This window comes from Canis lupus, chromosome 22 (assembly GCF_003254725.2).
Source record: "Canis lupus dingo isolate Sandy chromosome 22, ASM325472v2, whole genome shotgun sequence".
Taxonomy (NCBI): Eukaryota; Metazoa; Chordata; class Mammalia; order Carnivora; family Canidae; genus Canis; species Canis lupus.
The window spans coordinates 8,985,782-8,998,738 of NC_064264.1; the positions used below are offsets into that span (position 1 = coordinate 8,985,782).

The following is a 12,957-nucleotide window of genomic DNA, read 5'->3' on the forward strand; positions in this document are numbered from 1 at the left end:
CAGGGCAATCTGGCCTCTGAGATTAATAATCAATAATACTCAATGTATGTAATTACTAATGGCTAATAAAATTCCTAAGAGCTAACCTGAACTAGAGTCAGGTATGTTGTGTGTATGTGAGTTTTTGGTATATTGTGTTTTATTCTAGGACAGTTACTCCATGATATTCGTTGTCATGTAAAGAGGCAAAGGGAAGAAGTATCAGTCATCAGTAGTTGGAACAGAAACTCCATTTTGTATTTCAGGCAGAAAGGGATTTACTGTGACGAATTAGATGCTTATAAAATCATTAGAAAGGACAGAAGAAACAGAAGTCAATGGGCCACCACTGGATTTTTAGTCTCAAGATCAATGTTCCTGCTTCTACTACCACCCCTGTTGCTGGCAGCTACATGGCCAAGCAGGATCTGCTAACTTTTTCTGTAAAGAGCCAAATAGAAAATATTTTAGGCCGTACAGATTCTGTTGCAGCTACTCAATTTTGCTGTGGTAGCACAAACGCAACCTTAGACAATATTTTAGTAGAGAAACATGACTGTGTTCTCATAAAATTTTATTTACAAAAGTAGGCAGTGGGTCAAACTTGACCTGTGGACCATTCAAGTGCATTTAGTTGGCAGGACCTGAATCATATCCAGAACCCTTACTGGAAGAGAGTATGAGTAATGTAGTTTCTAGACTTCCAGCTCCTGAGATACAGACTAGATAGAAAGGGGCGAGCGAGGTAGAGTGTGGCAGGGATGCTACAAGAGCCAGTATCAAACCCAGACATTTTTGATAAATTAAGGACAGTACAACATGCAGATATTGAAACTCTGGTTCCATCTATATAGTTTTTCTATATAGTTCTCATCTCTAAGTACCCAGCCCTAATATAAGTAACATTATTAAATTAGTTCCACCTGCTTATGTTAATATTTAATACTTTTCACTATGTGTGTGTTATAGTCTACGTTTTATAAATAAAAGTAGTGGTTATCAGTAAGCATTTTTTTTATTTCAAATGCCATTTTTTAAATATTTTATTTCAAAGACCTAGGTCCAGCCCTTATTTTCTATATAATGATATAATAATCATTCTTTACAATGGAACTATATCAGAACCTGATTCATACATTTACATTATTCTCCTGTTTGGGACAGCCCTGGGTCCTAATACTTGGAGTTCAAAACTTAATTTTTGGCTTAAGAAGGAATGAAGTAATGAGAGATCCTATGGGATTTTATATCTGGTATATTTTGTGAATAAAAAGAAAAGAAAGTGAGAAGTTAAATAAGATAGCACAAATGAAAGCATTTATAAATGCAAGTATAAGGTATTATTATTGTTATAGGACCGTGGCAGTCAAAAGAATTAGAAGAGTTAATTCAACATGTTGAGTATTTTGAATTTAAACTCTGTATTTAAAAAAATAAAAATAAATAAATAAAAATAAAAATAAACTGTATTTTAGAAGAACTTTAGCTTTTCTACATTTTGGTAGCCACCTAAATTCCTTAACCCAGATAATTACTTTATTTTAGGGTCCAGCACTTATAAACATACAGGAGTATCCAATAGAAAGATATGAAGAAAGATCCCAAACCTTTACTGAAGAATGTGCCTCCTGGAAGTTACCATTGGATGAAATTAACTTAATCTGTGACATTGCTACATCAAGTGGTATGTCAATTTATTCTTTTGATTTTTCCTTCCTGGTCTGATTTTTTTTTTTAAGAGGGATTAAAAGAACCTCTAAACATCAAGGAGTCTATGATAGATTCAGTAACAGTGTCATTTTTGGATTAGATAGTAATTGTATGTAATTTAGAACTAATTTCCTATAACAACCTAACAAAATACTATTGTGGAATCTACATAAGCGCTGCTAACTTTGTATGCATATGTCTGTTTCTCATTACAATTGTAGCACAAAGTTAAACACACCCAGGCATGTGCTAAGAATAGAAGGGGAAAAAGAAAAAGAGAAACATTGGATTTGGGGGCTGGGATTCTAGTCTGATGATTGCATGAACCACAAAAGCCGGGCTGGAGTGATTTGTAGTCGTTAAACTTATTGTAAAGAACGGCAAATAAGGGATGTGAATTTTGGCATCTACATATCTGGACTGTTGCCATTACCAACTGATTCATGCAGTGTTCCCTGGGTATGGCTTAGCAGAAGTTTTCAATTGATGGCAGTTATTAAGTTCCTATTAAACAGAGGTGGTGACAGAGGAAAAGGAGAAAGTCTCTCACTTGCATAAGATAGGGATCGTTGGGGTGAAAATACAGACGCAAGTTTTTCCCCTTATAAGTTCTTTGAATATTGTGTATTCCTAAAAATCAGCTTTGTTGAATAAAAATACATGCTTTTTTTTGGCTATATTTTTTTATTGGAGTTCGATTTGCCAACATATAGTATGACACCCAGTGCTCATCCTGTCAAGTGCCCCCCTCAGTGCCCGTCACCTAGTCACCCCATTCCCCCACCCACCTCCTCTTCCACTACCCTTTGTTCGTTTCCCAGAGTTAGGAGTCTCTCGTGTTCTGTCTCCCTTTCTGATATTTCCCACTCATTTTCTCTCCTTTCCCCTATAATCCCTTTCACTATTCTTTATATTCTCTGAATGAATGAAACCGTATAATGTGTGTCCTTTCCAATTGACTTACTTCACTCAGCATAATACCCTCCAGTTCCATCCACGTTGAAGCAAATGGTGGGTACTTGTCGTTTCTAATGGCTGAGGAATATTCCATCGTATACATAGACCACAGCTTCTTTATCCATTCATCTTTCGATGGACACCAAAGCTCCTTCCACAGTGTGGCTATTGTGCACTTTGCTGCTAGAAACATTGGGGTGCAGGTGTCCCAGTGTTTCATTGCATCTGTATCTTTGGGGTAAATCCCCAGCAGTGTAATTGCTGGGTCGTAGGGTAGATCTATTTTTAACTCTTTGAGGACCCTCCACACAGTTTTCCAGAGTGGCTGTACCAGGTCACATTCCCACCAACAGTGCAAGAGGGTTCTCCTTTCTCCACATCTTCTCCAACATGTGTTGTTTTGTGTCTTGTTAATTTTCCCCATTCTCACTGGTGTGAGGTGGGATCTCATTGTGGTTTTTTTTGTTTTGTTTTTTTTTTTAAAGATTTTATTTATTTATTCATGATAGTCACACACAGAGAGAGAGAGAGAGAGAGAGGGGCAGAGACACAGGCAGAGGGAGAAGCAGGCTCCATGCATCGGGAGCCCGACGTGGGATTCGATCCCGGGTCTCCAGGATCATGCCCCGGGCCAAAGGCAGGCGCCAAACCGCTGCGCCACCCAGGGATCCCTCATTGTGGTTTTAATGTGTATTTTCCTGACGGCAAGTGATGCAGAGCATTTTCTCATGTGTCTGTTGGCCATGTCTGTGTCTTCTTTGGTGAAATTTCTGTTCGTGTCCTTTGCCCATTTCATGATTAGATTGTTTGTTTCTTTGCTGTTGCGTTTAATAAGTTCTTATAGGTCTTGGATACTAGCCCTTTATCTGATATGTCATTTGCAAAGATCTTCTCCCATTCTGTAGGTTGTCTTTTAGTTTTGTTGACTGTTTCTTTTATTGTGCAGAAGCTTTTTATCTTAAGTCCCAATAGTTCATTTTTGCTTTTGTTTCCCTTGCCTTCCTAGATGTACCTTGCAAGAAGTTGCTGTGGCCAAGTTCAAAAAGGGTGTTGCCTGTGTTCTCCTCTAGGATTTTGATGGATTCTTGTCTCACATTTAGATCTTTCATCCATTTTGAGTTTATCTTTGTGTCTGGTGTAAGAGAATGGTCTAGTTTCATTCTTCTTTTTTTTTTTTCTTTTAAAGATTTTATTTATTTATTCATGAGAGACACACACACACAGAGAGAGAGAGAGAGAGAGGCAGAGGCAGAGAGAGAAGCAGGCTCCATGCAGGGAGCCCAACATGGGACTCGATCCCGAGACTCCAAGAGCACACCCTGGGCTGAAGGCAACACTAAACCACTGAGCCACCCAGGCTTCCCCTTGTTTCATTCTTCTGCACGTGGCTGTGCAACTTTCCCAGCACCATTTATGAAGACACTGTCTTTTTTCCAGTGGATAGTCTTTCCTGCTTTGTTGAATATTAGTTGACCATAGAGTTGAGGGCCCATTTCTGGGTTCTCTGTTCTGTTCCATTGATCTATGTGTCTGTTTTTGTGCCAGTACCACGCTGTCTTGGTGATCACAGCTTTGTAGTACAACTTGAAATTCGGCATTGTGATGCCCCTGGCTCTGGTTTTCTTTTTCAATATTCCCCTGGCTATTCGGGGTCTTTTCTGATTCCACACAAATCTTAAGATTATTTGTTCCAATGCTGTGAAGAAAGTCCATCGTATTTTGATAGGGATTGCATTGCATGTGTAAATTGCCCTGGGTAGCATTGACATTTTCACAATATATTTTTTAAAGATTTTATTTATTTATTCATGAGAGACACAGAGAGAGAGGCAGAGACACAGGTAGAGGGAGAAGCAGGCTCCATGCAGGGAGCCCGATGCAGGACTTGATCCCGGGTCTCCAGGATCACACCCCCGGCTGAAGGCGGCACTAAACCGCTAAGCCACCAGGGCTGCCCTGTGAAAATTAATATTTTCACAATATTAATTCTTCCAGTCTATGAGCATGGAATATGTTTCCATCTCTTTGTGCCTTCCTCAATTTCTTTCAGAAGTGTTCTGTAGTTTTTAGGGTACAGATCCTTTATCTCTTTGGTTAGGTTTATTCCTAGGTATCTTATGCTTTTGAGTGCAATTGTAAATGGGATTCATTCTGTAATTTCTCTTTTATCAGTCTCATTGTTAGTGAAAATACGTGCTTTAAAAATACACGGTTTTGGGCAGCCCAGGTGGCTCAGCAGTTTAGTGCTGCCTTCAGTCCAGGGCATGGTCCTGAAGACCCAGGATCGAGTCCCATGTCAAGTTCCCTGCACGGGGCCTGCTTCTCCCTCTGCCTGTTTCTCTGCCTCTCTCTCTCAGAAATAAATAAAACCTTCTAAAAAATACACTTTTTTTGGTAACAGACTGGTGCTTTTGTGAAGATATTTTACTTTCACTAGTAGAAAATAAATATGGGTTTTGGGGATACGGTCTCAACTTTGGCCCTTGTCACATCTCTCGGGATTGGAAATAAATATGCTGAGATCCTCTGCCCCACGCCTGTGAGAGGTGTCACTGATCTGGAACACGTTTCTGGTTAACCCTTGTCCTGGCCTTCTTTTTCTTTTATTTTTTTTTCTTTTTTCTTTTTATTTTTCTGGCCTTCCTTTTCAAAACAACCTTCCACTGCTGTCAGTAAGAATTTGCCCGTAAGACAAAACTCAGATGCTGCCCTTCCTATAATTTAACTCCTTATTTTAGTATTGTCTACATATACAAATTTGAGTTTCTGTTGCTTTTTTCTTTGTTGCTTTTTTTACCTCTTTTGTATTTGTGAGAGAACAGTATTTTGAGAGCTTAGAATCAGTTATTGTGTATGTATATATATGTGTGTGTGTGTATATATGTATATATATGTATATATCCCAATCAATCCATTTGTAAGTCATCCACTGAGTTCCAACTATGTGCTCAGTTTCATGAATCAGATTTCACTGGACCTCTTGACCAGTCAGAAAATCTCTTGCGGGGACACCTAGATGGCTCAGCAGTTGAGCATCTGCCTTTGGTTCAGCGTGTGATCCTGGAATCCCCGGATTGAGTCCCACACTGGGCTCCCTGCACGGACCTGCTTCTCCCTCTGCCTGTGTCTCTGCCTGTCTTTCTCTGTGTCTCTCATGAATAAATAAATAAAATCTTAAAAAAGAAAGAAAATCTCTTGCAGACCACAAAATTAACACCTTTTTGTCATTACAGAAAACGAGGAAAATACCCTCTACGTAGTTGCATGCAATCCCATCACCTTATACTTTATGAATATGGCTGGGAAAAGTGGCTACTTGGTGGACTTTTCTGACATATTCCCAAGAACAGCCGGTAGAGTTTGGCACCCATTTGTGACAGTGGCACCTCTAGGAAATCCCCTCAAGGATCAAGTGATTCTCCATGAGCAGCAGGTAATGCATCCCAGGCTACTTTTATGGTACAATTATGCCAAGAGTGAGCTATGTGAAGGAAAAGGCAAGAGTAACTTGCCACATGAGTGAAAACACATGCTTTCGTAAAGATTGAGGAGGGATGGGAGTTGTGTTTTGTCAGTACCACAAAGGAACGCCAATATCTTCCTCTCTGTAGAGACTTAGACCTGACCTGTGACTCTGGAAGCATGTAAGTTAGGGTTTCTCAACCCCAGCACTGATGACATTTGAGGCCAGATAATTCTTTGTTGTGAAGTTTACATTCTTTCTTAGAGAGATAAATGACAGAGGAAGCCAACAAATAAATACATCCATTTCAGGTAGTGGTAAGTAATATGTAGAAATAAGGTAATGTCCTAAGGAGTGAGTGATAGGGGTTTGGTAGGGGGAGATGGAAGAGTGAACAGTATCAAAGAGTGCTCTTCTTAGGTAATGACGTTGTATCTGAAACCTGAATGACATTATGTAGAAACAGCCTTATAAATACAGTGAATAGACTTGTCTGTTCAGGCTACTGTCACACAACTAGCATAGACTAGGGAGCTTAAAAACAACAGAAATTGGGATGCCTGGGTGGTTCAGCGATTGAGTGTCTACCATGGGCTCAGGTCCTGATCCTGCAAGGAACCCGCTTCTCCTTCTGCCTGTGTCTCTGCTTCTCTCTCTGTGTCTCTCATGAATAAATAAATAAAATCTTTTTAAAAAAATTTATTTCTCACGGTTCTGGAAGCAGAGGAATCTAATATCAAGGACCAGCAGATCTGGATCTAGTGTCTGGTGAGAACCCACTTCCTACATCACTGTCTCTTCACTGTTACCTCACGTGTCAGAAAAAGCAGGGGAATCTCCTTGGTGTCCCATGTATGAGGGCACTAATCTCATTCATGAGGACTCCACTCTCACGACCTAATCACCTCCCATAGGCTCCGCCTCCTACTACATCAGGGTTTAGAATCTCAACATCTGAATTTTGGAAGGACATAAACTTTCAGTTCCCTGCAAGACTACACGGAGACCCTTTGATTTATAATGATGCTCAAGGTCTAGCCACCACTAGTAAGATAGCACTAATAAAGAGTACAGATGCTTAGAGTCAGGCTTAAAATAATTCCACACAGAAGATATAGATCAAAAAGCAAGCTGTGTTGCAATTAGTGAAAATTCAAAAGGTCTAAGTTAATCTGTACTATACCAATAGAAAGGAATGTGATGTTTTGCATACTTATTATCTGCCTAGTATCCACCATACCAAATGTATTATTCATTCAACAAATATATATCATGCGCCTATTACTGGGGATGCTGCAGCAAATGAAACACAAAACTCTGTCCTGAGAAGCTTACATTCTGGTGCAGGAAGGTAGACAATAAGCAAAAGAAATCATTAAGTTGCATCTCAAGTTAGAAGATGAGAAGTAAGGGAGAGTAAAATAGAAGGCTGGCAGGAAGATTGCCATTTAAAATAGGGTAGATGTGCAGGGATTGCCTAACTAAGGTGGGGATATTTAAGCAAAGACTTGAGGGAATTGAGAAGAACAGATATCTAAAATAAGAGAGTTCCAGGCAAAGGGAATCGTAAGTTCAAAGGCCCAGAGGCTGGAGCATGCTTTTGTTCCATCTTTAAAGAAGTGTGGTGGGAAAGATTGAGTGAGAGGGAGAGTACAAGGAGGTGAGGTCACAGAGGTTCCTCAGCTGGGTGGGGCAGGGTCATGGTGCAGGGAGTAGAGAAGCAGATTGTGCAGAGCCTCACAGACCATTGTACTGTCCTGGGCCTTGCCTATGGGTGGAAGAGGGTGGTGTTAGAGCGTTTCAAGCAGAGGAGTAGCATGACCTGACTTAGATTTTTAAAGAATTTCTCCAGCTCCTCTGAGGTGAATATTCTATAGGTGCTAAGGCAGAATGAAGGAGACTGGTTAAGAAGTTTTTTTCAGTGACCCAGCAAGAGATAATTGCAGTTTAGAGGATGGAGGCTGTCAGTAATAGTGGATTCTGGATGTATGTTGAAAGTAGAATTGATAGGATTTCTGAACAGATCAGAGCCATGGGGTGAGAGAGGGTAGAGTTAATTAAGGGCAACTTCAAGGATAAAGGCACGAGCAACTGAAAGGATAGAGTCACCATCAGCTGAGTTGAGGAATTGATTTGGGAAGGATGAGACATTTGATTAAATCTGAGGTGCCAGGACACCTGGGTGACTCAGCGGTTGAGCACCTGCCTTTGGCTCAGGGTGTGATCTCGGGTTCTTGGATTGAGTCCCACATCGGGCTCCCCTCAGGGAGCCTGCTTTTCTCTCTGCCCATGTCTCTGCCTCTGTCTCTGTGTCTCTCATGAATAAATAAATTTAAAAATCTTTTTAAAAAATAATAAATCTGAGGTACCTCTAAGACATCCAAATAATTGAGCCTGGAGTTCAGTGGAAAGATCAGATCAGGATATACAAATTTGGGGGTTCTTGACACACAAATGTTCTTGAAAACTGTGAGACTGAAAGAGATCACCAAGGGAGTGAGTGTGGATAAAGAAGTCCAAGCTCTGGGTCAATAAAATATTAAGAAACCAGGGAGATTCAGGGAAAATCAACCAAAGGGACTGAAGATGAGTGGCCAGCAAAGTAGGTGGGCATCCCAGGGAGTATGGTATCCCAGAAAGCAAGTGATGAACCCCTCAAGGAGAAGGATCGATTATTAAATGCTGGCCATGTGCCAAATAAAAGATGACCTACATTATCCCATGTCATTCTTGCAGCAGCACATTGAGGTCACCATTAACCATATTTACATGTGAGAAAACGGAGGCTCATAGAGCTTAGAACCTGCCCATTAAAAACACAGTAAAACTAAGATTCAAACCAAATTGGATTGGCCCCAGCAGAATTAAAGTGCATCCTCCCTCTCACTCATGGCAACTACTTGGGGAAAAGAATAGTTTGAACAGTTAAGACATATTTACAATATTCAAGAAATGCAATGTTGTTATTTATAAGTATATAAAGTCACTAGGAGAGCAAAGTGTCACCAAAAAGCAATACTTTTAGACCATGTCTAATCAGGAGGAAATATTGCATAAATAAAATGTCAGTATTTCACTGAGTCAATAAGCCAACTTTAACTTTAGACCTTGTGTAAATAATTATCATAAATTCTGAGTAAATTTTTTTGAATTTCACCCTTTTTTTTTGAATTTTCACTTTCTCTTACAAGCAGAGTTTACAAATATCCAGATACTGCTTATAAAAATGTGTGTCCAGCACATGGAATAAGGGTTTCACTTTATAGGTTTCTAATAAAATATCAATGCTGTTGAATTGAATTCCACAATGAGAAGAATTTGTCATAAAAAGCACATATCTTGGTGATTTTTAATTAAAATTAAAAATTTACTGAATTAAAAATCAGTAAGCCAATCGAAATTTGAATAAGAATCTAAATTTGGAGTATTTATCCAAACGATCCTGCCAGATTTTCAGCTGTCAAATTAGCTGTCAAATCTACATATACCAATTCTTTGAAAGTACAAGATTTTTAGGTTCTTAGCAAGTGTTATATTTTCTCAAAAGACCCAGTTATTTGGCAACATTGCTCATTAATACTCTGTTGAGTGTAAAAAGGTGCTTAACTTGCATAGCCAGCCCTTGGCCTCCTGGCCTTCCTTGCTACCTGACTTGGCCCTTTGACCAGAGTCTGAACCATTTTCTGGAAAACTACCTTGGCATCCTAAGCAAGCATGCACAGCTTATAGGAACGCTTCCACTGTACCCTGAACTACCTCTTCTTTTCCCAGAGAGGATCTCTTAGCTGTCTATTTTATATCATGGCCCTGTTCGGAGATAAGACCTCATGGTGCAGGGAGTGGAGAAGCAGATTGTTCAGACCTCTTTAATTCCATCTGAACAGGATGCATCTGTAAAATTTAGCAAATGGTGAACAATTCTCCCCAACTAGCAAATAAGTGCACTGCCCTCAGTTCTGTTTTCCTTCTCCATTCTGCCCTCCCTGAAAGCAGAGCTAAAATATTGTAGAGAAATACTCCCATTAATTCCTCTATCCCTTGTCTTTATAAAGCTTTGCTAAGGATGCATTTCTCTGGCTAAAAAAGTTGTTCAGAACTTCCTCGCTAAAATAAAATCTCAAGTAAGGGAAGGGAAACTTTGCCATGCCTAAAAATAAAGACCCTCCTCCCTTCCCCCTCCCCTGCCATGAGATTACTTATTTCATCTGTACAGAGTTTAGAATTTCAGACTTTAGGACATTGAGGTCATCCAGAGGTTACTTTTCTCCCAGTCAGATACAAGCATAATAAAATTGCTCACTTGCTTCTTCTCCCTGCCCCCCTAAAGGAGCACCAAAGCCACAGTTACACGTACTCAGATATGACGCAAAATTCTATTTTTAAACTCAGACAGAATATATTATTAGTCATTTACAGAAGGAAGCCATTAACATCTAAAAGGACGGAGCAACAGAGCTCCTTGGTGTTGCCAATTGCTTCTAAAACATTCTAAATACAACAATGGATGGAAATATATGTATGTTTTCTGCCACGTGAGACGATAACGGTTTTTCAGTCCACTTATGCCAAATTATGAGCCTATAAGTATTAGGTCCTAAAAAGGAAGAAAAATGCAAAACCGTACTTATTTTTTCTGCTTCATCGTATCTATTTAATCATCTGTTTATTCTTCTGCCTAATTATATTTTGAAATCAAACATTATTTTTAGGACTTTCTTTTGCTTAGAAGAGTTAATATTATCCCAAATGGCTGAAGTGCTATGAAATCATGTTAATGTAGTTCACATTTGCCACACGAGAAAGAGTGTCTCCTTGAAAAAATACTTGCTAAAAAAAAGATTTAATCTAGAATGGAGACTATAAATTTTTGACTTAATACATTTTCTTAAGTAAAACTGTTAAGGTATTGCCACCGTTTTTCGAACTTTCAAAGGCCAGAAATAATACTTCTCATAGGAAATGATGATTTTTTAAAAAATATCCCTAACGCACATTCTGAATGGAGAATTGCATATTATACCAATGACGCGCTCAAAGAGTGATGTTTGCAGAGAAGCTTAAGCTCTGTCAACATGCTTAGTAGGATTTTTTAATACAGTCACCATGTGGAGTGTAGGAATCTATACAGTACAAATACAATGACTTTAATGCCTGAGCACTTCAGTACAATTAGCTAAGTCAAATAAACTTGAAACCACAGGATGAAGTCCCAGATGTATGGATGAATCATCAATCTTTTTGCATTTCTTTTCATTTGAGACTGGACTACATAAGACAGGGCAAGAGTGGTGGTCAATTCAACATTGTGTCCTCCTTTATGCTTTAAACCTAAGCTGTTCAGTAACTATTAAGGAACAAGCAAACGGATATTCATTTGTTTCCTATATCTTGCAAACTATCTATTCATTCTTTGGATTCATTATGACTTCATTTTCCCCAAAGAAAGTTTGTGAAATGCAAAGTTCATACAGGTTAGGACAACTGGAGGAGCCCTAAATTTAAAACAAAACAAAAGAAAATCAAGAAGACAATTGCATAACAATGAGGCCTGAAAAAGAACTTAAAGGTGCCCTTTTTTGCAAGCCTTTTTGTCTAATCTTCAAACATTTTTTAAGTTTTAACCACAAAGAGCCAAGTTCATTGTGTCTCTTTAAAATATTTCGTCTTTTCTGCCTTTCTCAATTTTAAATTCTTATTCATGTGTTCCTGTTCACTGATTTTAATGTTTAAAGTTTATTTCAACATTTTTTTCTGGGAAAAAAATGCTAACCACTGGGAGGTTATTACTTCATTTGCAAAACTATAATTAATACGGCTGGAGAAATCTCTTGTTTGTATATCATTACAGCACCACTGTGAGTTCTTCAAGCTTAGTGAATTTTAAAATGAAGAAACACTCATTGCAAACTAGGTTCTTAGGATCCTTGATCTTTTCTGGCTAACCCATCATTTTATCATGTACATATCTTCTGAAGTAAACCTTGTGAAAACCACAAACAAGATTTAATTATGCACAGTGTAAGACAGTTTTCAACAAAATATTCTTTAAGTAGCATTTTAATAAAAGTGAACAGACTTTAAAAATTATTGATCCTGGGGATCCCTGGGTGGCGCAGCGGTTTAGCGCCTGTCTTTGGCCCAGGGCGTGATCCTGGAGACCCGGGATCGAATCCCACGTCGGGCTCCCGGTGCATGGAGCCTGCTTCTCCCTCTGCCTGTGTCTCTGCCCCTCTCTCTCTCTCTCTCTCTCTCTCTCTCTCTGTGTGTGTGACTATCATAAATAAATAAATAAAATTTTAAAAAAAATTATTGATCCTCTTAATTTCCTCAAGTATATAATAAAACAGAATCATGGTTAAGTAGCATGTATTTAGAAAGGGTTTTATAAATATATATATATTCTTTACATTCTATATTAAGGAAAACCACGTAGTGTCTTTATGGTGTCTCTTAAGTCTTTCAATATCATCATCTTCCCTTTGGTTAACCACTGTATTCTTTATTCCCACATTGCCAAGAGCCTACTGCTTTAGAAAGAAGAAAGAAAAGAAGGGAGGGAGGAGGGAGGGAGGAAGGGAGGGAGGGAAGGAAGGAAGGAAGGAAGGAAGGAAGGAAGGAAGGAAGGAAGGAAGGAAGGAAGGAAGGAAAAGAAAAGAAAAGAAAAGAAAAGAAAAGAAAAAAAAAGAATGAATCTTGACCTTTTTACTATTCACTTTATTTCCAGAGTAATGTTATCCTATTATTGGATACCACTGGCCAAGCACTTCGACGTCTCATCCTCCCTTCAGAAGAGGTTCCATCTAAGAAACCTTCCTGGTGGAGTAAGGAGGACACGGTAAGGAACACTC

The 12,957-nt window shown here is 39.0% G+C and overlaps 1 protein-coding gene across 2 annotated transcripts in view; it reads left to right on the forward strand.

Annotated features, from left to right (window-relative positions):
- VWA8 (von Willebrand factor A domain containing 8) overlaps positions 1–12,957 on the forward strand; it is a 354,557-nt gene that overhangs the window by 226,712 nt on the left and 114,888 nt on the right. For both annotated transcript variants that reach the window (XM_035704343.2, XM_049099336.1), the window contains exons 28-30: positions 1,525–1,663; positions 5,880–6,079; positions 12,834–12,944. In XM_035704343.2, the coding sequence (XP_035560236.1) occupies positions 1,525–1,663; positions 5,880–6,079; positions 12,834–12,944 (450 nt within the window). The remainder of the gene's footprint in view (positions 1–1,524; positions 1,664–5,879; positions 6,080–12,833; positions 12,945–12,957) is intronic.